Source organism: Callospermophilus lateralis, chromosome 5 (assembly GCF_048772815.1).
Source record: "Callospermophilus lateralis isolate mCalLat2 chromosome 5, mCalLat2.hap1, whole genome shotgun sequence".
NCBI classification, from domain to species: Eukaryota; Metazoa; Chordata; class Mammalia; order Rodentia; family Sciuridae; genus Callospermophilus; species Callospermophilus lateralis.
In genome coordinates, this window is record NC_135309.1 from 88,728,371 (window position 1) to 88,755,450 (window position 27,080).

Genomic DNA, 27,080 nt, shown 5'->3' on the forward strand with positions numbered 1-27,080 from the left:
TTTAAGCATAAAAGAATTTTTTTAATTAAAATATTTGTATTTGTTCTAATTAGTTATGATAGTAGAATGCATTTTGACACATTATATATAAATGGAGTATAACTTTTCATTCTTCTGGTTGTACATGATGTAGAGTTACACAGGTCAAGTAATCATTTATGCATATAGGGTAATAATGTCTGATTCATTCTACTATCATTCCCTCTCCCTATCCCGCTCCCTATTCCCCCTCCCTTTCCTGCAGTCACCTCTGTCTAATCCAAAGTATTCTTCCCTAGCCCCACACCCTTATTGTGAATTAGCATTTGCATATCAGAGAAAACATAAAACTAACTTTCTTTAGTATCCTTTCACTATGAACATATTTCTCAAGATTCCTTCAATTTCATCCAAATTCTTCTGGTCTGGGGTTGCTTCCATGAGGGCTGTGCGGACTCTAGGCCATCTCAGTACAGGTAGGCATTTCTGGGGTTTTTGGTCACTCCTGGTGAGCAGTGGGCAAGGACAAAGCCACCAGAGTCCCTCCCTCCCCACCCCAGTCCAGCTCAGCTGAAGCTGCATCCCAAACACATTCTGAAAGATGTGAGCAGATTGCTTTTTATTCAAAACAAGGACCTTGGAGAGGTCAATGATCAGGATTCCTCCGGCTTTGATTACAGAGACTGGAGGGCAGTAGTTGAAATAACTGAGATGAATGTCTATCATCTAGAAGCCAAGCTGACAAACAGTGCATTTCCTGTATGGCACATTTAATTGATTATGCTGAGGAGTTCACCCGTAGGCTTTTAACTACAGATGGCTACAGACTTTACTTTTACTGAATCATATGTCAAGGCTTCCGGCTTTACAAATCTACCCTGAAACTTTCCTTATTCTTGCTTAGACACACACAGGGACTCAGACAAGAAAGCACTCTTACAACTCAGGTTGGGGCAAGTCAGGCTCATTTATTGCTAGTTAGAATTTAGGGAAGCCTCAAGTGAAATTGAAACAGGCAATTAACTTTCTGCCTCTTGTCCTTTACTTGAAACACTCTTAGGAATGTTACTCAGCACAGGTCCAAAGCCCCTCTGGTTTCTAGTCAGCAACATAGGACATTATATGTAGCATGTAAGCCTTATCTGCAGAGAGGCCTCCACTTCTCACATTCCACCCCACACCCAAATGAGCAGAGAGAGAACACTGGCTGGAGAATGAGTGTTCCCCAAACCTATTCCACCCAGTTATGCTGTTATTGGGGTAGGCTGCCTCTGCTCCCTGTGAACCCAAATGCCCTCCACTACCACCTACCATGTAGGCAGTACTTGTAATACCCAGGTGGCATTCTCCTGGCTAGGGCCAACTGCTCACATTACAGCCAAGCCTTATGCACCCACCTAGCAAGTGACTTAGTGGGTAGGTAGATCACAATAGTTATTGGATAAATGACCCATGAAGGACATTTTACAAGTATATTCTGGCTTCTCCCTTCTGCCCACTCAATTTATGGATGTTTTCTCCCACCCAAAGTCAGGATGTGCCAATTTTCATGTTAGCATGGAAAAGCATAAGAAAAAAAATCTGTTTGCCAATCTAAAGAGGTAGATGAAATTTTTTTTTTATGAGAACAATGTGTTCGTTTGATGTAAGTAATTGATAAGCTGCTTGCAATTAAGGGTGAGACTTCGAGAAATATATCCAAATAGAAAAAGGCCACAAACTGGTCTTCTAAATTGTGGGGCTGCCAGCAAACTGTAAGCCCTTAGTTTTGTTCTGATATACTTCACCATGAGCATTTGGATGTAGATGAACAGGGATAGAGAAATTTTAAGGTCAGGAGAATGTCTAAGTATAGGAGTGAAGAGTAAACAAGGCCTGGGTATGTTTGTGTGCATATGTGCAGGAGTGTGTGTATGTGTGTGTATGTGATGGGTAAGTAAAAGGATCCCTCATAAATGCCTAGGTACAGGGGAAGCTCTGGAGAAGAGAAATACTGAGTGGAGATGAAGCTCATGTGGTATGAGAGGGTTACTTCCCCCTCATGATCCCCAATAGAGATAATGTCTTGGGGGAACCCAGGCTGTTCAGTCATACTTTGGCCTTAGTCATTTTGTGGGAAGGATTCTTGAGAAGGTGCTAAGATCTGAACAAGGAAGAAAAGAGACTTTAGACCCATACAGGACAGAGAAGCATCTTAAGACATTCCAAAAAAAAAAAATCAATTAAGTGAAATTATTGATTTTAAAATTCTGTAATACTGTCTCTTTTCTCTTAACTGTGAACTTTGTTGAAGGTCCTGACCTTTTGGTAACAAAAGGGGATCTGTTGAAAGGACAGCAATATGTATCCATGATCTAGGAGTCTGTGGCCAAGGAGCCCAAGTCCATCTCAGACTGAGTGCAAACTACTTTAGGATGGTTCATTTTATTTTCTACCTGTAGTCAGTGAAAATAGTACTTCCATCTGACTCATCACACATTTATCACTTGTCACTTCAGTAATGGAAACCACCCTCTCCCTCCCGTCTCCCCTTTGGTGGTGAGAGAGTCTATTTGAAACTCCTGAATATTAGTACCTTCCACCTTAGACAGACGACTTCAATGGAATATACTTCATTTAAATGTACCTCAAAAGGGCTAATCTTTTAGCCCTAGCCAGTTAGGATTGCAAGTTGGAGGCCAGCCTTTACAACTTTGGAAGACCCTGTCTCAAGATAAAATTAAAAAGGGCTGGGAAGGTAGCTTGATGGGAGCACAATTTGGTTGAGTGCTTTTTCAGCATGTGCAAGGCTCTGAGTTGTCCCTGGTAAAACACACACACACACACACACACACACACACACACACACACACACACACACACGAGCAACTCTACTGAGATCATATATTGAGATCATCACCATGTGTAAATGTTAAATGCTGGAGAGTTTAATTTAGCTATACATTCAACATTAAAGTAATGAAATATCTCTTTCAAATTCTAATTCTCTATTACAAGGAAACAGAATTTGTAAGCAATTGCACATCAATTGTCTCAAAGGTGATGCGTACAAACTGTTTTTAACCTAAACTCACATACAAATTTAACATACAATGTTATTATGTGGGATTTTGGGTAAGGTGTAATATTTGGTGCGGTTATTTCAAGAATGACAAAGCTAGAGCAGGTCATGTAAAAGGTTCCTTCCAGTACTAGTTATCAGAGATCCTAAACCATTTGACCAATATCTCTGCACCACACCATCTAAGGCATAATTTACATACAATGTTTTCTAGCTAGAATTGAACTTGGGAATGCTTGATTCTTTTGCATATTTGAGGCAAATAAATTGAAAGAAGTAAAGAATATTTGAGCTACTATGAAGTACCACATACCTAGCTCATGTTTTCACTGCAAAGTAGATATTATTACCCCCACTAGATTAGTTAACAAAATCTAAATTTTATTTTGTACTTATTGACATTACCAAAATTCAACAATAGTTAGGATTTTATTTCAGTTATAAAACCAATATACCTGCATGCTTGTTCTATTATACCACAATGGCACTCAAACAAAATCTTGGCAAATTTAAGGCTTAAGTGTATAAATAGCAGATTAGACTATTTATGTAATTTACTAAATGGAAATTTATATAACCCTATTCAATTTTTTTAATAGAGAGAGAGAGAGAGAGAGAGAGAGAGAGAGAGAAAGAGAGAGAAAGAGAGAGAAAAATTTTAAAAATATTTATTTATTTTTTTTTAGTTTTCGGCGGGCACAACATCTTTGTTTGTATGTGGTGCTGAGGATCGAACCCGGGCCGCACGCATGCCAGGCAAGCGCGCTACCGCTTGAGCCACATCCCCAGCCCACCTATTCAATTTTTAAAGATCCATTTCTGTTTGTGACTCAAGGCATTAATATCCATATAACTCAGAAAGCAGCAGACAATTTGAACAATAGTAGTTGATATCTAGTATATCTGTGCCAGATACTGTGCTAGGAAAGTTACAGGTATTTTATTGAAAACTAACAATCCTGCAGTATAGGATACTGTAGGTAGGCAGTATCCTAATTTTACAAGTGGATAAAACTAAGGTTAATAGGAATTAACAACAATTCTCTCTTAAGTGAAAACTAATTGAACCTGAAATCAGTTCCCATCCTGATTGATTCCAGTCTATGCTCCATAGCCTTTCAAGTGTTTTAATTTCTTGAAATCCTTACTTTTGTTTTCATGTGAAATATTTAAATAATTTTTTCAGAAATTGAAAACAGAAGGGGCCTTTGAGACAAAGAAAATAAAGACATAAATAGCCACACTAAATCCATAGGGCAGCCAGTGTGCAATCCTCCATGTAGCACCCCAGGATCTATTAAACAGGATATACAGAGGAGAGCAACAGTATCAGAAAACATTGACTTTCAATTTTCCAACTTTGGCTTATACATAATGGAAACTTAGTAAACCATATACTGACATCCCTCAATAATATCTATTGTGCAGATATGACCTCTTGTATGTCTCCAAATTTCCTTTCAAATTCTTGAATTCTGTGCTTCCAGTTCAAATTGACAACTCTGTTATATTACTGTATTATTACATCATGTTCTTTTATGAATGGGAAAACCAGATTGAGATCATTGTATGTATAAATAAAGGTCTTGAATATAATGAAGCTTAGTTAAGAACAGAATTACATTACTTAGTTTTTGTCACTATGAATGAAATACCTGACAAGAAAAATTTAGAGGAGGAAAAGCTTATTTTGAGCTCATGGTTTCAGAGGTTCAGTCCATGATCACCAACTCCATTGCTCTGGGCCTGTGGTAAGGTGAGGAAGAATATCACGTCAGAAGTAGGTTGTGGAGAACTGCTCAGCTTATGGCAGCCAGGAAGCAAAGAGAGTGAGGGAGTAGATACAAATATAATCCCTAAGGGAATTCCCCAAGTAACCTACTTTCTCAAACTATACCCTACTTATCTACAGTTACCACCTAGTATAGTAGTTCTTTCAAACTATTAACACATCAAATGGATTAATCCACTGATGAGGTTACAGCTCTAATAATTAAATCCTTTCAACTTTGAACATTGACACTTTGGATAACCCATGAATTTTTGGGAAGTACCTCATATCTAAACCATAATAGAAATCACAATAGTCCCCAAAGTGCATTTAGACTCAAATAGACTTTGACTAGTAGACTAGATGTCATCTATGAAGAAAAAGAAAAGTACATTAGCACAAGATATTGAAAACTTATCATAAATCATTAGCTTTAGAGGATAAGTGTAATTAATAACTTAGAAGTATGTGTTTGCTCTGATAATAAAACACATCTTTACAGCATATAAATCTACTGTTGAATTTGCACACATGCTTTAGTAAACACTGTTTGGGGAAGGAAGTCCTCATAATAAGAATTGAAAGAAAGCAAAAAGACACAGCCAAATGCAATTCTTCTGTACTATAAGTTCTAAAAATAGTTTAGAAAAATAGGAAAAGATATATTACTCTCCATCCAAAGTCTATTGGAGTAAAAATATTTTATACACTTATAATGGGTTTTAGTTCCATGGCTTATAATTGATGTGAATAAAAATTTTAAGCAGAATTTTTTTGATCAAAATCTTTGCAATTCCTGGGATTGGGATTGTGGCTCAGTGGTAGAGCACTTGCCTAGCAAATGTGAGGCACCAGGTTTGATCCTCAGCACCACATAAAAATAAATACACATGGATGTATAACCAATGTGATTCTGCAATCTGTACACGTGGAAAAATGACAATTCATACCCTATTTGAATCAAATGTATGATATGTCAAGATCATTGTATTGTCTTGAACAACTAATAAAAATAAATTAAAAAAAGGAAAAAAATAAGTAAAATTGTGTCCATCTACAACTAAAAAATTAAAAAAAATCTTTGCAATTTCTAAGAGTGTGTTGCCCATATATAAGTAATAATCACAATAAGAAATTCAAAAAGGGCATAGAATCAAGCTTTTATACTCCAGAAATTGGGCTTTGGGTATGAGAATTAAGAGTCTTACTCAATTTGTCCTCAAATGACCAACTTTAAGTCCTCATAATTACTGGAAAGAACATTGGTTCTAGTCCCCTTTTTTGGAAGCTTGAGAAATTATCAATTTTTTCTCAAGATTACTCATGGGGATAAATCTTGTGGTCCTGAACATAACTGTGGCAGTGTCATTCCAAACAGGCTGCACATTCACATCTCAGTTATCTATAAGTCAAAGTGGGTCCCACCTTCAGACTAAGCTACCAGTGTTCCTTGGATTCACCACCATAGTAAGTTACCTATCTCATACTGACCTAGGTATGTATATTACTGTAACCAATTACTCCTTGAGAAATCTGAGTGTTCAAGAATTTCTTCATTCCAAAAAGAAGTAACTGCTGGATGGAGCTCCTCTTACTGAGTCCCTTGTCCCATATACCCATTGAAAGTTTTAACACCCACTCCAGGAAACATTTCGCAACGTGTAGAGGAGGTGTTTTTTGGTTGTCACACAGGGGGAAGGGGAGGGGAGGAGTTCCTATTGGCATCTAGTGACTTCTGGTTGCAACTGACAATAGAGGCTGAGGTTGCTGTTAAACATCCTATGACGCAAAGGACAGTGACCCATAGCAAAGAATTATCCAGCCCCAAATGTCAATAGTGTGGGTTTGAGAAACCTTGAGTTAAAATATAGTAAGAATACTTGGGTACTGGTTAGGTAGAAAGCAAATCAGGAAAGACAATGTATATAAAAGCTACCATGGTAGAGTAGGGCATAATCTCCAGATTATGAAATCTAAGAAGAACTATTGCTTTATGGAGGTATCTTTCGTAATCTGAAGAGTCCACACAATATTTGTATTTAAATATTTTTATTTTCATTTCCCAAAGGAAAAAAAATAAGCAACAGTGTTTGCAGTTAAACATGCCTTTCAATCAGTGCTGGTCATATGCAAAACAAGTTATGAGAAGTATAAAGAAAAATAAACCTTTTCCCTTTAGAGGTAAAGCAACACAATTTGCATATATAAGATTATATATATATATATACATATATATGTATATATATATATATATATATATATATATATATATATATACACACTATTTTCAAAATCTTCCACAAAAGACATATTATAGTACAAATTTAGATTTTTCACCAACAAGCTCAGACTGAAGGAATTGAAGATCTCTATAGGTGTTTAAATACAAAAATGTAATACTATTACAAGTTTCCAAGTAATTACTTTTCAAAGTATTTGAAAAAGCCTAATCTTCACAGCAACATGGAACACTTGGCTTTAATCAAGACAGCTGTAAGACTAAGGTTTGTCTCAATGTGTGTTTGCTGATTAATGAAAATGCTCCAATTATGCTGCAATTCTCATTTTATATACACATACACAAACAAGTATATTATTGTACTGGTGGTTTACACAGTCCAACTTCTGGAGCATTTCATTCAGCTAAGCCATGACCTTTTACTTCCTTTGAAGTACTTCAAATTAAAAACTGTTCAGAAATATCACTAATGACTACCATGACTAACTGCAAAAAGGTGCCTGTTTTTCTTTTACTTATGATCAAAGTTAAGTGTGTCATGAATAAACTCTTATTTTTCCTACAGCAGCAGGTATAAGTAACAGCAATGTATAAGCTAATTTTTCAACACTAAAACCTGAGAGTTTGATACGGTAAATAATATGTCCTTCCAACTTTTCTAGGAATCCTATCACTCAATGTTTTTAAAATAATGATATGGCAAATCTTAAGCACGAAACAGCATCATTACAAAGGTGAAAACCAAACAAATAATTGTAATATGCTGCAGTGAGAAGAAGGAGGTTTACACATGCATTTTCTGTGATGCAGACAAATGTGCAGTCATAACATGTACCATGTGGCAAATGAAGACACAATGTGAAATATGATATAAGAAGGCTAAAAGCAAACATACAGGCCTGGGTGCATGAATTGCACACACACACAAAAAAAGAACAAAGCTAATGAGGCAACACTGGCTTAAATTTCTAAGCACAACTGAAGATAATCTAACAGTGCAGACACTGAAGACAAAAGAGAAAAAAAGAGCAGGGATGATCCAGCCTAAGGAGAACTGAGGAAAGAGATAAGCCACACAAAAGAGTTCTGGGTAGAAAAGGGCGAACTTGCCCTGCCACATGTGGATGTTGAAAGATGGGAAGGGCTTGTCCCCAAAACTTATTTTGGATTAGTTTTTGGGCCCATGTTGTCATTCACCAAAGCAATGGAAATTACTCAAAATATTCATTCCAACAGTCAAAAATAATTCCTACTGGGTTTGAAAGAATATGTTACTGATCTATAAAGGATTTCTGTAGATAAATTAAAATTCCAGGCCTTAAAAGTAACCTACTCTTAGGGTCTTCAATTGGCTTACCTGCTTCAACAGCTTGCCAATTACTGAATGATGAATCAGCAGTGAAGATTAAACACACCTCTACTTAGTACTATTCTCTGCCTTTCTGGAATGTACAAAAGTACAGGTTCCTTTTCACCATTTCACTCAGTGTAAATCAACAAAGAAATGCTGGATCTGATAAGTTTTTGCTACTCAACCATATCCAAGTGTCCTTTCTCATTTTATTTGCTGCATGCATATTGGCATTAGTTACACCATCACACTGCTACACCTTCAAGCCATATGGCAAGGACTTAGTGAGCCTTTATTTTTGTTAGGTACATTCAGAGCCTTGCAAGGGACCAAGTATAAAAGGAAAATAATGGGGGGAAAGCAAACAAATTATATATATATATATATATATATATATATATATATATGTGTGTGTGTGTGTGTGTGTGTGTGTGTGTGTGTGTGTGTGTATGTTTGTGTGTGTATTTATATCCTTAAAGGTATGTAGCCTTAAGAATAAAGACAAATAACCACAAAACAACTATACTAACTACCACTAAATGAGGAAATATGTGGGAAAGGTAGAAGTGCTCTGTTATCTTATGAAACTCAATTTTCATTAGGTTCTTACACAGCCATACAAAGGACTAAATAAAAAAATTAAACAACACAGAAATGAAAACATATCTATACTTAGTAAGACTATCCCCTCTACCAAAACTTCCTCTAAAACAAACAACTGAGTCGACAGCACACAAGTATCCTACTCACTATAGCCTGTGCGGGCAGTAAGGGGAAGGGGAGAATGGGAGGCTGTCATACACTGATGCTCGATTTTCATTAGGCACCTGTGTATCTATCTATGCAAAGGACAAGGAGCCTGACTGATAACAGAAATACTTATATACATTTTTTTTAAAAGTATATACCCCATCCCTTTTCCACAACCCACCCAAAAAACCCTCCCCATAAAAAAGCAAACCCAAGTTATAAAAGTATTGCCCCTACAGGCAACAAGGGAAAGGGAGCAGAGGAGAGTTATCATACATCTGGACCTCCATGTTTCATTATGAATCTACAAGTCCCAGTAAAGGTCTGGGTACAATGTGAAATAACACACAGAATGCAGCAAATATTTATATTTATATATATTAAAAATATATATACAACCAGACCCCCCCAACAAAGAAAACAAATATCTATTCTACCATTGCCCACCAGGCAATGAAGGATGGGGTATGTGGGATATTTTTCATAGAGTCAATCTCAATGTTCATTAAGTATCTAAATAGTCATGCAAAGGGTAAGATTCAAAAAGGTGAAAAAATATTTACATATTAAAAATATACACATTTAGCCTTTTTTCCTAATAAGCTCATTCCGCATTAAAAACCCCCAAACAAAACATACACACACACACACACACACACCAAAACAAGCCCTACACTACTTAGATACTACTACCTGTACACACAGGTGATAAGGAAAGAGAAGAAAGATACATCATACCTCTGGGTCTGAGTCTCTCATTATATTTGATACCTACAAATCCAAACAAAACACTAGATTGGAAGTGAAAAAAATTAAAACTAGCAGACTTTTATATACATTAAAAAAAAAAAATATATATATATATATAAACTCAGAAAATTCCCAGCCCTGCCAAAACAAAAACAAACAAAAACCCCAAACCAAAAACAAAACACAACTAAACAACTACTCTACTAGTCATTGCCCATATAGGCAATAAGGGAAGGGTAGAAGGGATAATTTTTCATAGAATGAACCTCAAATTTCTTTATGTACCTAAATATCCATAGAAAGGTCTAGGTACAAAATGCATAACATAAAAAAGGAGCAAAAACATTTATATACAGATATAAAAGTACATTCCCCATCCTTCTGGGGTGTGGAGTAAAAAAACCCCCAAATCTACAACTCTACAACTATTGCCCACAGAGGCAATAAGGAAAGGGGAAAAGAGGAAATTTTCATACATCCGGACCTCCATGTCTCATTAGATACCTATACGTCCACACAAAGGACCTGGCACAAAATAAAAAAAAACACAATACAGTAACAAAAACCACAGACATGTTTTATAGTATATATCCTGTCCTTAGTCCCCATTCATCCCTAAAAACTTAAAATACTTTAGAATCATTGTCCACACAAATAAAAAGGAAAAAGGAGAAGAGGAGAGAATCTCTGGTACACTAGGAACCTCACATGTCCAAGTGAAGGACTGTGAGCCAGTAAAATACTGCAAAAAAGAAGTAAAAATATGCACATACATTTAAAAAGTATATGCTCCAGCACCTACAGAAGCCTTGCAACTAACTGCCTATACTACCAGGCACTGCCCACACAGATAATACAATGAAAGAGAAGAGCAGATTTGTCATGGAAAGATCCTCAACTTTCTTCACAAAGGACAAGATAGGAAATGAAAAAATAATTAAAAAAGCAGCAAAAGCATTTATATATATGTTTAAAGTATATACTCTTACCTTAAAACCACTTTCACTCCTCTAGCATAAAAACCTTCAAAAAACTCAAAACTGTTTTAAAAAGTATTGCCCAAACAGGCAGTAAGGGAAAGGGAGAAGAGGAGATTGTTATACATCTGGAACTCCATGGTTCATTAGGTAGCTTCCAGTCTGGTTACCCAATGAATTAATACAAGATAACAGTAAGAACACATATTATACACTAAGTGCACTTCCCCTTTCCCCTACCCTCCAAATACCTCACTCCACAACTACTCTAGCTACTGCCCAACAGGCATAAGAGGTGGAGAGAAGAGGCAACTGATATACATCTGGACCTCCTTGTTTCACTAGGTATTTTCATGTCCTTGAGGAGGACACAGTACAAAATGAATTAGTAATACCTTGTAGTAGCAAGCACATTTATATACACTGAGTGCAAATCCCATTCACCGCAAACACAACAAACTACTCTATTAGCTACTGCCTAACAAGACAAAAAGGAAAAGGGAAAGCAGGAGATTTATTATATTCTAAAGCTCAATTTTTAAGCATATATGCTACCATGCAAAGACCTATAAAATGAAGCATAAGAAGTAGCATAATGTTTATATACACTTGAAAGAACAATAGTCCCTAAGACTAGATCCAAGCAACAGCCAATATGACCACTCTGCTATTATCCATGCAGGCAATAAGAGAGGTAAATGGGACAATTCCATACTTGTGGACCTCCACAGTTTACTGACATGCCCATGAAAAAGAAAAATGAAGTGCAAAATGAAACAACACAAAATAGCAGCAAAAACATTTGTACTCATTTTTTTTTGGTGGGGGGAGTTACTGGAGATTGAACCCAGAGGTGCTCTAACACTGAGCTAGACTCCCAGTTCTTTTTAATTTTTATTTTGAGACAGGGTTTCACTAAGTTACCCAGGATCACCTGAACTTGCAAGCCACCTGCCTTTGCCTCTTAAATTGCTGGGATTGCAAGCGTGTGCCACTGTACCTAGTTCATTTGTTCATACTTTTAAAAGAAGTTACTCTGCATTCCTTCCAGCACTATCATCTCCTTTCAGAAAAAGAAACCAAATACTTACTCTGTAGCTATTGTTACAAAGGTAATATGGGAAGGGGAGAGAGAGATTCATAGGACAGTATTTCATTTTTCATCAAGACAAAATATTTAAGATGAAAGATATAAAAACAAAAAAACCCACATATGTACATTTAAAAAGTATATATATCTTCCCAAACCATGTAAAAAAAAATCAATTATTCTACTAGCTATTGCCATGCAGGCAAATGGGAAAGGGAGACGAGGGGATTCATCATCCTTTTTTGGACCTCCACTTTTCACTTGGTACTTACTTGCCAATGAAGAGAACAAAGCAAAAAATAAGAGAATGCAGACCTCAGCAAAATATATACCTTAGTTTTAAAAAATACAAATGGGGGTTTGGGGGGGGGAAGCTTTTTTTTTTTTTTTTTTTTAAAAAAGAGATAATTCCAATAAAAACAAAAGTAATAAAGGCAAAGGTGAGAAGAGCTCCATCATACCTACGACCCCAATTCTTAGGCCCTTGTAACAAAATACAGGTCTAATTTTGCCACTCAGTCCAGGAACTGCTGTCCTTGGTGATGACACATCTGAGATGCATTGTACCTTCCCTGTCGCTCCATGAAACACAAGGAAGTCATGTAAATGCTCAGCAGCCTAATTTCAAATTTTGGTTCCAATGCTTTAGTTTGCATAGACTCTTAAAATCCTGTTCAGTAACAGGCTACCAGTATTCTAAACAACTTAGCACTTAATATGACTTCTTACTTCCCAATATTCAGAAAGGATTCTAATTGGTGCCCAAAAATACTGATGCAGCTTGATTTGCTCTCTATACCCAGGACTCTTCTGAGAGCATTTTTATTCCTACAGTAACAGTGGCTAACGTCCCATAAAATTAAAACAAATAGCAAAAAAAAAAAAAAAGTTAAATAGAGCCTGATATAGTAATTTTGTGAACACTGAAACAAGGACAAATACAATTTCATTTAAAGAAACTTAAAAAAAAAAAGATGGAGGAAGGCATAAGCTTATGATGGAAGCTGCCAGTACTTGCAGTATAATGTTTAATCCCTTCATAACAACAGAAAAATCTGAACTCCTCCAATTTCTTTTTTCTGAACCTTTCAGGTCTCCAAGGTACATGTTTTCCTTCTACAATTCTAGATTTCCAATTCTGTCTTTCCTAATGATTTAGTAGCATGTGCCTTTTTATAGTATATTCAAGTAGATCGTCTCTCTTCAATGAACTGAATACTCATTTCAACAAGTACTCAATTATGTCAGATAGCTGTGTGCTTATGTGAAGGCATATTACGACTTCTGTGCTTCTGCATTCCAAGAAATACAATGCATAACATAAAACTGGGGGGAGGGGATCAGAAAACTACCAATATAATTAATAACTATAAGTTATACCTCTCATTTAACCTTGTATTCCTGACTTAATTCCCATATAAATTGGTTAGCATGACATGAAAAATTATGGAATTCCATGGGAAAAATAGAGATGAGGCCTACTAACATGACAAAAAAACTGAGGTGAGGGCTACAAATAAAATTGCAGATAGTATGGATCCAGTATCATGGGAATGAACATCTTTGGGTATAGGGAGAGTAATGGATCATGAGTTACCTCTTTTTCAGCCCATGTTTTGGTAAGGTTTTTACTTACAACAACATGCTACCACCTGTACCCCACATACAGTCACAGAAAAAATTTATATCAATTAAATACAAGATTTGCCGAATGCAGACTTAACATGTATTTTAGGAGCAATGTGAAGATGGGGGGATAAAACTGAAGAATCTTAACTGATTTCAAGAAGTAGCAAACTTCAAACTCTGTATCAAATTGGAACTTAGTAATATAAGATGGTAAAATGCCAGTAACAAAAAATTCCCTAAAAGATTAGTACTTTTTCCTTCACTCTGAAAGTACAAAAACATACTACCTTTAAATATCAAGTAAATTATCATCCATTTATCAAAGCACAGGGGAATAAAGATCTACAATCATCTCAGTTTCAATAAGACATCTTCAGATGATTCTGTGATTCTCATAATATTTTCAAAAACAAATCAATGTTTAGAAAAGACTAAACTGAGAAAGACACACTAGGATTAAAGCAGGCTACTTTTTAGCTTGCCAGCCTTTTAAATTTTGTTATATAAAAATATTTTCATAAAATAAAATATAACTTTGTACATAACCCCACATATCCTAACTTCATATCTGCTGAATAAAAAAAGGTGACCTTTCCCAATGTCTGTGTGGAGTGTTTTAAGTGCTCACAAACAAGTCATTCCCCTTTTTATGTACATATATGCTGTTTTCAAAGAAAATATAAAGTTCTCAAGAGTTATTATGAAGAAAACTTTTCTACTAAGAATCAAGGAAACATAACAATCTACTTATAAGTCTGCATAGCTCAAAAAGTTCAAGTACAGTACTTCTCCTTCAGGAGTAAAATGCCATACAATTTTGGATTTCTTTCTTTCATTCTGTCTTTCCTTGGCCACTCCATTTAATGTTAGTTTGGCCACAATAAAAGAAGAATATGATTTTTTTTCAACCAAAGTATAGTACTGTTTTTAATAGTGGAAAAAATTCAAAGCCCACCATATTAAGCATGAATTTGATTTATTCCTATCCCACATTCTCTTTGTTTCTTTAAGGTACTATGGTGAACTTCAAATAAAATTTTTTAATTTCTCAAAGGCCCTATTTTAAAATATGCTTCTAATATGCCACTGTATCATATAAAATGAAAATCCACACATGGGTGTGATTTAGAGAGAAAGTATCTATGATCTGTGAGGTCAAAAGACAACTTAAGCAAATTGCATTCTTAGTACTAGTGATACAAGTCACAATGAAAAACACCAGTGCTAACAGATTGTCACAAACACAGAAATATTTATCTAAAACAAATATTTATCTGAAAAAAAGGCCTATCTAGAACAGGAGAGATGACAGTGTATAGATATTGGGGATTATTGGCATTCATGAAAAAAATAATTATAATTAAATCTAACTCAGTTTGGAACATTTTCCTATGGTAACACTATATTGATGAAACAAAAAGTATTAAGTATTTGGAAAATTTAACCTTTTGTCCTGGTTATTTATCTATTCAATAACAACAAAATTTTTTTTTAAATTCTGTAGCACCCAGCTATTGTGCAGGAAAAAAATATAATAGAGATATTATTTAAACTTTTTTCAGAAAATAAAGGATTACTCAAAACCCTAAAATCAAAAGTAGATCTGCACACAAATCAGTTCTCTGCAGCTGCATGTGTCACCATTTTCATTATCATACCCTTCAAGGCTAGCTCTGAGCCACCTTTCAATAGCATTTGAAAACAAGCAACAAAGGGCTGCCAAACCAGCAGCATGCAAAGACGGTGGGTCTTACAGCAGACCTTTCCTTATTTTACTGGTTCAGTAACTTCCTGGACACTGAGAAATAGGATAGAATTCCAAAAATGATTTTTCCCCATTTTATCTTCAAGGTAGAAAAATTACTTATAGTTTTTGTAGATGGTTGGCATACAGATGAATATAATTTTGTAATAAATAACTACATACTGCCTAAAGACATTTCAGAAAAGACAGTTGGGCCCTGAGCTAACTAGAACTTTTAACAGTGCAAACAACTCTGTCACAGTCTTGGCTTCACCTTGGCTTTGGCAGAAGCAACAGAGCCCAAATTCACAAGCTCTCTAAATGGGTGACAAAACGAGGTGCAGTTGTGCATGCTACAGCCACCAAGTCAGATTTTTGAGATTCTTCTCCATCCATTGGATATTCAACTGAATGACTTCCAAGGCCTCCTGGACACAACGAAGCCGAAAGGTTGCCTCTGACTGATTTTCAAAGAATGCCTGGACCTGTAAGTTCCACATAGAAGAATTGTAAAGGAAAAGGACAAGCAACCTGACCATCCTTTAAAAATGAGCTTTAACTTATCAATGGCTCTGCTGATTCCTTGCAAGCAGTAGAGAGAAGTGCTCTAACATCGAAGGTATCTACATGAAGTTCTCAACCAAGCATGGTGATATCTGAAGTGGTTTTAAAAATGAATTTCCTTTACTCCCACAAGAATGAATTTTTCTAACTTAAAATATATATTAAAAAATGTTCAAGAAACAATGAGTGGTACCTAAAGTTTAATTTCATCTTTTGAATGGAATTTCAAAGTAATTTTATTACCACTGAAATTATTTGTATCAGAAAGAAAAGGGAATAGTGTTGAGGATGGATTCAGAATGCTTTCTCCTTGCCATACATCCAAACCTCTACAGGTAATCTCATTATAGCATCATTAACACTGATGAAGGGAGACACAGAAAAGGGATGAGAATTAGCATGAAAAGACACCATTTCATTTATACCAGGCAAACTAAGGGGAAAAGCTACATAGGCTCCCCATTAGCATTTTATATAACCAACCTCAAACAAATGTGCCTTCGTTGAAAACAGGTGAGTAGATCCAGCAACAATACTTTGTATGGTATAGGACCCGAGATGGAACCTGAAGAAACACAAACATAAGAGAGAAAAATGAGGCAGCTACATGTAAGCAAAGCACTGCTTCTGAGTGCAAAGGACTTGTTTTAATGCCAAAGGCAAGGTGAAGCCTCTTGGGAACTGCACCTCAGGGTCAAGGATAGGCTACATATGCTTGCTAGCAGGGGGAAAGGAAGGTAGGCAAATTAGGCCAGGAGAGTTTGGGATAGCCCTGTGAATTTTAATCCATTTGATCTTTTCAAAGATCATACACACACACACACACACACACACACACACACACAGAGAGAGAGAGAGAGAGAGAGAGAGAGAGAGAGAGAGAGAAATGTCATTGTTTTAAAAGAGAAAAAGGAGGAAAGAAATCTGCATGTGCTATCTGGCTAGGTGTGAGTTCTCACAATGCCTTGGCAATGGAGATGAATTTTAAACACACCAAATAAATTGTTATTCTGAAACAGTCTGTGGCCATGCTGGTCTAAGTGATTGGTGTCATGCATGGCTGGCTTTGATTAGTACTTGAATGGAATACCCTGTTAAATGACTCTAGCTACAGAATTATGTTTATAAATGTGAATATTTCTGGGTGTTTCAATAAACTGTCAAGGAAGCATTTTTCCTCTCATACCAAATCACAACTCCTATGAACCAACACAACATTGATGGCTTTTTCTAAACAGAGTCTGAGAACACTAACAGTCATTCTCTGAGAAACTTACTTCTGTACAAGCTTATTCCAGTTCTCCTTGACAAAATCCCATGCCAATAAGTGTCCAGGAAAATGTCGGCCCACTGTTCTAATGATAAATGACAACTTTTGTGTTCGGATGATATCTCCATCAAGGCTACTTTTCATTAACCTGAAGAGCAAAACAGATTTAATCTCCAAAATAATCATTCATGAAGACATGGTGGCTCCACTGAAATTAGTATTGGTTTCCTAAGTAAAGCTGGATAGCAAATCAAGGGAAATAAATATTGGATTAGTCGAAGAGTGAAGCTTGCCATTTTTAAAACATAAAGGATGAACTCAACATAGGCATTTACATATACTGTCACATAATAATTTTTGATATATGAAGGATATTTAGGGAATATATTCTGTTAGAATTTATTACAGTTCTTGAGACTGGTACTTCTTTCCAGCAAAAACATTTTTTTTTTTTTGAATAGGCAGATAAATACTTTATACTTTTAAAAATTGGGTTGTTTAAATGATTTGACAATGAAGGTACATTTCATTATATACTAATTAGTAGGTAGCATTTATTGATTTTGTGTACTAGATAATGCTGTAAGTCTTCCACACAACAGTGCTATGAAGTAGGCATTTATTATCCATCTCCATTATAGTTGAAGAAACTTAAGGTTATATAATTGCCCCATGATTTATATCTGGCAAATACTGAAGCCTAGCATTTGGAATGTATGTGGTTCTTAGATAGTATACTATACGGTTTACTTAGAGTAAGGAAAACACACCCTCCCAAAAGAATGTGGCACTATTTTTTAGGGCAAAAAAACCTCAATGTCCAACAAGATGTGGCAGGTTAAATAAATTATAATACAGTCATACTTATGAATACCATGTATCCATAAAAACAAATAAAAGTAGGCTTTATGAATTGACTTTGCAACTCAATAATCGATTACTAATCAAAAAGAAAACACTGAATATAGGATAAATCTATGTTAAAAATGTGATTAAAGTTGGGCACACTGGTGCATACTTATAATTCCAGTGACTTGTGAGTCTAAGGCAGGATTGCAAGTGAGGCCAGCCTCAGAAACTTAGCAAGATCAAAATAAAAAAATCAAAAGGCTATGGATCTAGCTCAATGGTAAAACACCCCTGGGTTCAATTCCCAGTACTTAAAAAATGTGGTTAAATATGCATGCATGTCTGAATGCATATGCAGGATGAGCATCCTTTTCTGAAATGTGGGGGTCAGAGTGCTTCTCCTGCAGAATTTTTCATGTGACAAATGCTCAAGCTGTAGGCCACAACTGCTACTATTAACAGAGAGATGGGAAAATAAGAATTAATGTGAAGGGTCATGAGAAAGACTTCCATTTTAGTTCATCTTCTAGGTATGATTTGAACACCTTATAATGGGAGTTGCACGTGTGGTGCACCAGGAAATAAAGTTTTCTCTATCTGCTTAGGTCAAAGGCTGGCCACTGCTCTAAATAAAATGCCTATTTGCAGTGTCTTGTGTAGAAAGCGAGCACATGCTAAGGGCATCTCTGTGACACCATTAGGATTTATCTCAATGAAATTACTTAAGAGAAGAAAGGAGACCCAGGAGCCTCCTTCTATCCTTCTTGTGTGGCTTTCAGCTTCTGTGTCCCATGCTCCAGATAACTTCTCACTTCTCTTGGCTCAAGCTCCTCTACCCTGCCATTGTGTGTTCCTCCTATCAGGAGGCCTCCTTACAGCCCTTCTTTCACCCATGTGAAATTCCCATTCCCAAGTCTTCATCAGCTGTATGTTAAAAAGAAGTCTGACGAAAAAATTCACATGAAGGTAGAACTCCTAAGTTTTTAAACATTACCTTTTTCTATTTTAATTTTTTTGTTGTTGTTGTAGATGGACAGAATACTTTTATTTATTCATTTATTTTTATGTGGCACTGCTGAGGATTGAACCCAGTGCCTCACATGTGCTAGGCAAGGGCTCTGACACTGAGCTAAAGCCCCACCCTACATTATCTTTTTCTGAAGTGTCTGCATTTTTAAAATGACAGTTTGAATAGAGAAATGCCTTGGCCCAAAAGAATGAGGTACTAACTGTGTAGTTTAAAACATGCCAAAGAGAAGAGAGATTTTTGAGGAGGGTAGAAGGTTATGATCCTAACATTTCCTACCTCTTTTGAATAAAGCATATTTTGCCTGTCTGTAAAGGTTCAATCCCCAAGATGAAGCCCAGCACCTGTAGCATTTTGTCATACTGCCCAAGTCAGGTGTGGCTTATGACAAAAAGGAAGAGGGAGATCTCAAAGAAAATGAACTTCCATCTGAGGAGCAAAGTGTTTTTTATCTTTGGGTTTCTTTATATTAAATATTCCTTGACTAGCTTCATACCAGTGAAGTTTCCATACATCCTCTGAGCTGGCAAGAGCTTCAAGTATTTTGTTTTTCTCTGCTTCAGAGCCTACAGATTTGTACTTGCTTAAGAGGAATAACCAGCCTTCCTCAGTTTTTGCTCCAGCTTTGAACACAGTAGTCATGACATCAGTAGGTAGGCTGTAAGAGATGATCAAACATAAGAAAAATAAGAAAGCATTCTGAATATAAAGACAAGGACATGGTATTGAGTGGCAGTGATGTGTAGGCAATAATCACAAAAGTCTTAACTATACAATTTAGAGTCAAGAAAAAGGTTAATTCAGTGATTTCTGCTTTCCTATAAGTAGGACTCTGAAGAATATCAGTTCATAGTGCAATTTAATACAGTAATTATTCACCGAGCACTATTAAGAATCAGGCAGGCAACTGGAGAGGGGATGAGAAATAGTCCCTGTCTTCCAGGAACTCATGGCTGTTTCAAAGTGTACAGCAATAATAACATGTAGCAAGTTTCATGGTATAAATTCAGAAGTGGGTACATAGGGCAGGATATAATAAGAAGAGAGGATGAAACACAGTTTCTTCAAGATCTCTGAAATGGGCAAAACTTGAAGAGTTATTCGAATCCTCTACTCCCAACTTCCTATCTGATACTTGAATCTTTTCTCCATAATGCCCAAGAAAGAGCCTGGAGACAACTGATCATCACCCAAAGTGTTGCTACTAACTGCTCACTCTACCTGCCATGTTTTGTTTCTAAATTAAAGGAGACTTTTTTTGTCATCACACACCCATAAGAATGGCTGCTATCAAATAAAAAAAAATAGGGACTGGGACTGTAGTTTAGTGGTAGAATGTTTGCCTAGCATGTGTGAGGCTGTGGGTTCAATTTCTAGTACTGCAATAGCTTTCTTTTTCTAGTCAGAAAATAACATTGGCAATGATATGGAAAAACTGGAACATTTATGTAATTTTGGTGGGAATGTAAAATGGTACAACATAGCAGTTCCTCAAAATATTAAAAATAGAATTTTTATGATCCAGCATTACTACTTCTGGATATATATCAAAATGAATTAAAGCAAGGGCTCCAAGAGATTTATGTCCATGTTCATGGCAGTATTACTCACAATGGCTAAAAAGGTGGAAGCAATCCAAAGGTCTATCCATGAATAAATGGATAAACAAATGCATTGGTGCATATAGTAAAATATTACTTGCCCTCAAAAAGGAAGGAATCTCTGACACATGCTACAACATATGTGAACCTTGAAGACATTATGCTAAATAAAAAAGGATAGATGCTGTATGGTTTCACTTATATCACATATCTGTTGTAGTCAAACTTACAGAAGCAGAAAGCAGAAAAGTGGTTTCCAGGGGTTTTAGGGAGGAAGGGGTGGAGAATTGTTTAATGGGTATAAAGTTTCAGTTTTGTAAGAGGAGAAAAGTTCTGGAATTTGGAGCACTACAATGTGAGTATGACTAACACTATTCAACTGTACTCTAATGAAAGGTTAAGATGGTAAATGTTATGTGTATTTGACCCAAATTTTTAAAAATGTCTTGTCTGAGAACATAGGTGCATAGAGCTCTTCTACATTAACATGCAGTTTTATAACATTTACGACCCAGGTTAAGAAGATTTGTTTTCAGTATATTATGTGAGGTAAAGGGAATTCACTTCAGTGGACATACACTTCACCTTTGAGTTCCATTGGATGCCATCCAATCGTCAAAGAGCTTCTTGGCTTCAGTGCTACAGTTCTCCAGGCTATGGGTGCAAGCAAATTCTAGCAAGACTGATCGAAGCTCTCGCATAGATGGGGGGCCCTCATCAGTCCAAGTTTGTTGTTGAATTTGGTGTTGAAGCAATTTAAATACTCTGGTCTAGAGAGACAAAATGGATTATAAAGGAGTAATAATAAGTAGAATAATCAGTAGAATCAGAACAATCACATCTTTCCCCAACATTTATTCAATTAGGGAAGAAAAAGGGCACAGATATTTCTCATTAGATATCAAATGACATATGAATCCCATGTAAAGCTGGAATGAAATACACTAAATAACAAAGCCTGTCCATAAGGTTGCTACAAGGGGGGATTTTAGTGATAAACTCAGAAAGAAATAATGGCATCTGTGCAGTATCCTATGTATACTCAGCTAGAAGTTACTTTCTTGCCAAAAATTATCACCTATAACTCGCTGATGAAAGGAACTTGAAATTTCCTGAACTAATGCTTTAGAATCATAAGCTCATAAAGCAAGGAGAGAAAAATGCACTTCTTTACCGTTGACTAATGTTTAAATTTTTTAAAATTCAATATTAAAGGTATATTTAACATATTAACTAGTCTAATACTATAGCAAATTAATATAACCAAACTAACAAGAAAATGAATACCATATGGAAGAATAATTATTTATAGTATTCCCACAATTTTTTATGTAAAAAATTTCACATCTATCAGAAGTGTGCAAGTATAATACAGTGAAAATCCATATGCTGTTCATCTAGATTTACCAGTTTTTAACACTCTTTCATTTGTTTTATGTGTGTGTAAAAACACATACATGGTTGGTTTTTTTCTGGTTTTAGCTGAACCATATGAGAATAAGTTACAGACATGATGTTTCATTTGTAAATACTATAGCATGCAACTCCCAGAAATAAGGATATTCTCCTATTTAACCAAAATGCCTTATCATACTTAAGAAAACAGGCAATTATTTCATAATATCTACTATACTATCCAGTCCATTGTTATAATCACACTTCTGAATAGGAAATCATTGTAAAATAAATATTTTTTATATTTAGGAGTCACCAAATTTTTCATCTCTCTCTACAATAAAAGCATAAAACTATCTAGAGTATTTTCATATTGTGAAGTGTTTTCATGTTGCAAACTGTTGTGCATGGGGGCAGGGTGAAGTCACAGGATTAAAAAACACTGCCTATGAAATAGGCATTTATTAAATCCACTAGAAGAGAAAAATTCTAATATAAAAATGTTTACAAGATTTTTTTTAAAAGAAAATTTTTATGGCTATATAAAGAAGGATCAATGGAAAAAAAACCTTACTGGTGCCCCTCTCCTTCAGGGATCTCAGGCAAGCAGATTCCCTTCACTGATGGTTTATCTTTTCCATCACCATCACTCTCATGTCTCAACTAATCAAGTGATGACCACATTATGACCACAGATGATCACATTCAAAAAAAATCTCTCAACCCAGAAATTTTAGTTCAAGTTCCTCACAATGCATTATTTTCTTCTTGTGTATCATTGTCAATAACCCAAATGAGTCTTATTTGGAGAGTTTTAAATTTGAGGCCATTTTTTTCAGCAGGTCTTCTCTGAATAAAGTGTCTTAATGGAGCTTAACAGGAGAATGGAAAAAAGATTCTATGCAAGAAGGACTCAAAGTCTGTGATAATGTATCAACTTGCTTTGTTTGTTTAAAAGCAATGAAATAGAAAACAGACATCTTGTGGAATGTGTTAGTGCTAAAGCTTGGGAGTTATTGGGAGGACATGAAGTGGAAAAAATATTTGCAATGCAGACTGATAATGCAAGGAACATCAAAGCAAGACAGGATCCCCCTTGGACAATGCTGACTGCCTTGGTAGCAGCTGTCTACAACTGGCCTAACCTTTTCAAAAGAATCCTGAGAGCTCACTGTCCCAAGTGACTAAATAATAAAAGAAATTTAAAAGCTACTCAAACTGTCAAATAGAAACAAAGGAAGAATGTAAAGGAAAAAAAGTTATGTTTGAAATCCTACTTTAAAAAACTCAGTGGAGAAACATGGCAATGCTTATTGAGAGCTTATAATTACACAAAGGAGCTCAAGGGAAAAATGGCACTTCACATATTAGAAGCAAAGAAAACCTGACCCCTGAAGATGTTACACTACTGCAATTATGGGGTACAGTTTTACTAGTGTGTCTCTCTAGATTACATTATCAAGATGAATTCTTAAGAGTTTATTTTAATTATATTTCAAATTATAACTATTTTATTAAAAATAATTCTATTTTTAGAAAAATTCCATTATGAAATATGAACATTTATTAGCAATTCAGGTTATATTTTGAATTAATATTAATGAAGCAGGTACTTCAAATTACCTTTCCCTTTCATAAATAAAGTGAAATCTGTTTTTCTATGGTTTCTAAATTAATGTTTTGAAATTTTAGCTCATTAAGCAACAGAATCCAACCATATGATTTCATAAAGTAAAAATTGGAAGTGGGGAGAGGAAATAAGTTGTTGGGTTATATAAGAAACAATCAATGGATGTGTAAAATAAAATACAACAACAATAACATAAAATGGTTTAAAAAATAAAAGGCAGGGAAAGATGCTGGCACTTATGTTATATATTACATTTTGATTTATTGCCCCAATTTTACACTGATACGCCCAGCGAGTTCTTTCCTAGGTCAACTGAGTTTCTTAAAAGTGAAATGTCAGTTTTTATTGAAAAAGGTTTATCCCACCAATGCCTCATATGTAAGAGAATGACAGATTTCTAAGTGATAAAACAGAAATATGGCTAGGATCAGACATTAACATCAGATGTGAACAATTTAACAAGATTCAAATGTGCCTCCATCACAACAGCACAGTAAACATCACAATATGTGCCATATATCATGTATAGCCTACACAAAAATATCCAATATATATAATGCTTTGGTTAAAATGACAAAAATAATTAGACCCCCACTAATTTTAAACACTAATACTTTGAACATTGGACTCAAGGAATTAGAAAGGTCTGCCATCTCAGTTCCTCACTACAGACTGTCATATTTCATAGTTTGAGAGTTTTGATGTTACCATAATGCCCTAAGATTAGAAAAAGAATTTCAAAAGATACAGGTTCTCTCTAATGATGAACTGAAGCCAACTTGGATTTTAGTTAACAACATGAAGACCTACAGTAGCAAAAGGGTCTATGTTCGTAGAAACATATACTAAGCCTCTTGTCCTTGTCCTCTGTCCATCAGTCCTTGGGAGTCTACCCTGAAGTATGTTCATAATGAACACACACCTGCCCAGAAAATTGGAAATCATCCAGGATGAAGATACAGTAGAAAGAAGAGTTACTGAGTACCAATAGGAAAGAATTTCAAAGGTCCAGATCTGGGAATTGAGTTTAATATCTGTGTTCTCAGCATAGGGCAGCTTGAGGTAAATATAAGTGCTTCCTGAGATTAAGCCCTAAACAAATCTAATGGAGACAGTCAGGGAGAAAATGGCTTCTACCATGATGAAACGTAATTAGGTTTATGGCTTCAAAGTAGGCAGACATACTTTATATTCAAAACTAATACTGTCCTTCAATAGTGGGGAAAAATGAATTAAATATATTAATCTTATTTGTCGCTACTTCTGTGGAGTTAGTTGAACCTCTCACACACATACATTCATGTTTGCTTTGAACCTGTGAATATAACTTTATTTGGAAATAGGGTCTTTGCAGATATCAAGTTAAAACGAGGTCATACTGGGATACAGTAGTTCTAATCAAATGGTGTTCTCAGAAGAAAAGGGAAATCTGGGACACAGAGACACAGGGAGAAGACCATGTTGACAGAGGCAGAGACTGGAGTGATTCATCTTACAAAGCCAAGGGATGCCAAAGATTGCTGGCAACCACCTAAAACTAAGAAAGAGACAAGAAATAGATTCTTCCTCAAAAGAAACAAGCCCTACCCTGCCGAAACTTATTTTGGCTTTCTGGTTTCTAGAACTGTGAAAAAAATAATTTGTTGTTTTCAGACAAAATTTATAATAATTTATTATGCAAACTAATATACTACCTCAGTTGGTACTGATATAATATGGCACTAATCACTTCCAAAGTAATTTCACAATTAAAAATACAGATATAAATGAAATATACGGGGAAAACCAGATAGCCACAATGAAGTAAAACTTGGTGTCTACTTCATACCATACACAAAAATCAATTCCAGAGCTATCCTAGTTTTAAATGTAAAAGGTTACGTTCAGAAGTTAACACAATATCTTGGTGAAGGCAAAAAATTTTGTATGCTAAACTGCATTGAAGTCTAAGAGTTTATAGTAATTATAAACATCATTAAGAGAGGAAAATAAGGTATTTCAAAATACACATAATCAACAAAAGATTCATATCTGCATTAGATAAAGAACTTTACAAATTAATAAGATAAAGACAGATAATTTAATAGGAAAATTAGCAAAAGACTTGGGCAGTTTACAAAAGATAACATCCAACATTAAAATAGTAAATATATCAAAAGAAATTCATCTTCACTAGTCATCAGGAAAATGCAAATTAAAACCAAAATTGCAACACTGGTAAATAACCCCCAACTGCTTAAAAGAAAAATAATTTATTATGAATATTAACAATAGCAGATCTAGAATTTGTATACACTGCTGATGGGAATGTAAATTGGTACAACTATGAAAAACTACTTGACAGTACAGCATTAACTATGCACATGTTATGAGTCAGTGATTCCATTTCCAGACACATACCCCACAGAAACGCATATAAATATTCTCCATAGACACAAGAACACTCATAGTAGTGCTACCTGTGACAGTTCCATACTACAAACAACCCCATGTCTATCAACATTAGCCAAACTTGTTAATAAATGGCCAGTCTCTTTATATCCCACCATAGAAATCCTGTGTTAGATTTTACATTTGCTTTAGAGATTAGCAAGTTATCTCCATATCTCTTGGAAATGCACATAAAATCTGTAAAAAATTCTATTACTAATATTATACGTATAAAAGATATATTATAAATTGATGATCTCATTTTCAACAAAACAACTAGATGTGGGTCTGCTACTTTAAATCTTAAATGTATAGTTGATAAATGTTTCAAACTATTTTTAGGTAAAATTTCAATTTTAAAAAGGAAAAAAAATGATAGCAAGAAAGAAGCTTTAATTTTTCAAACAAAAGGTATCCTGAAGAAATATTTCTGGAACACAAAATATAGGAACACAACACAGACAGTAGGCTTTGGAGTGAAAGTAATCTGGGATTGAATCTTGGCTCTATAATTTTCTAGGTAAGTGCCTGGGGAAGTTACTTAGTCTCCTCATTTATTTAATGGGGACAGAAATACCTATTTTGATAATGTGTGAGGATTACATAAAGTAATCTCCATTAAGCACTCAGAATGTACAGAATATAATAAATACTCAGATGCTTTTGTTTCTGGTGTGCTTTATTCATTTATTCATTCAACATTACTGAGTGTCACCCTGGGCCAGGTCTCGATCTAGGCACTAGTTTTTATTATTATTATTATTTTTTTTTATGAGGGCTGCTAGCTGAAAGCCTAATGGAAAAGAAAGTGATAAAAATCTTAACCATTCACTAAAGAGTCCTCAGAAATAATCTTAAAATCTCATGCACTAGAAATAGGGTGCCTTCTTTGGGGTCAGATTAGAAATGTGGGAGAGGGTGTTTTTCAAGCTTCTTCTGGCCCAAATGTCTTGTATTCCCATCCCCTCACTGA

The 27,080-nt window shown here is 35.3% G+C and overlaps 1 protein-coding gene across 1 annotated transcript in view; it reads right to left on the reverse strand.

Moving 5' to 3' along the window:
• Nucleotides 1–6,843: 6,843 nt before the first annotated feature.
• The window catches only part of Lnpep (leucyl and cystinyl aminopeptidase), a 95,943-nt gene continuing 75,706 nt past the window's right edge, over nt 6,844–27,080 (reverse strand). The window contains exons 14-18 of the mRNA XM_076856983.2: nt 21,238–21,422; nt 19,548–19,709; nt 17,183–17,323; nt 16,389–16,470; nt 6,844–15,826 (exon numbers count right to left, since the gene is read on the reverse strand). Coding sequence (XP_076713098.1) covers nt 15,695–15,826; nt 16,389–16,470; nt 17,183–17,323; nt 19,548–19,709; nt 21,238–21,422 — 702 coding nt within the window. The 3' untranslated portion in view covers nt 6,844–15,694. The remainder of the gene's footprint in view (nt 15,827–16,388; nt 16,471–17,182; nt 17,324–19,547; nt 19,710–21,237; nt 21,423–27,080) is intronic.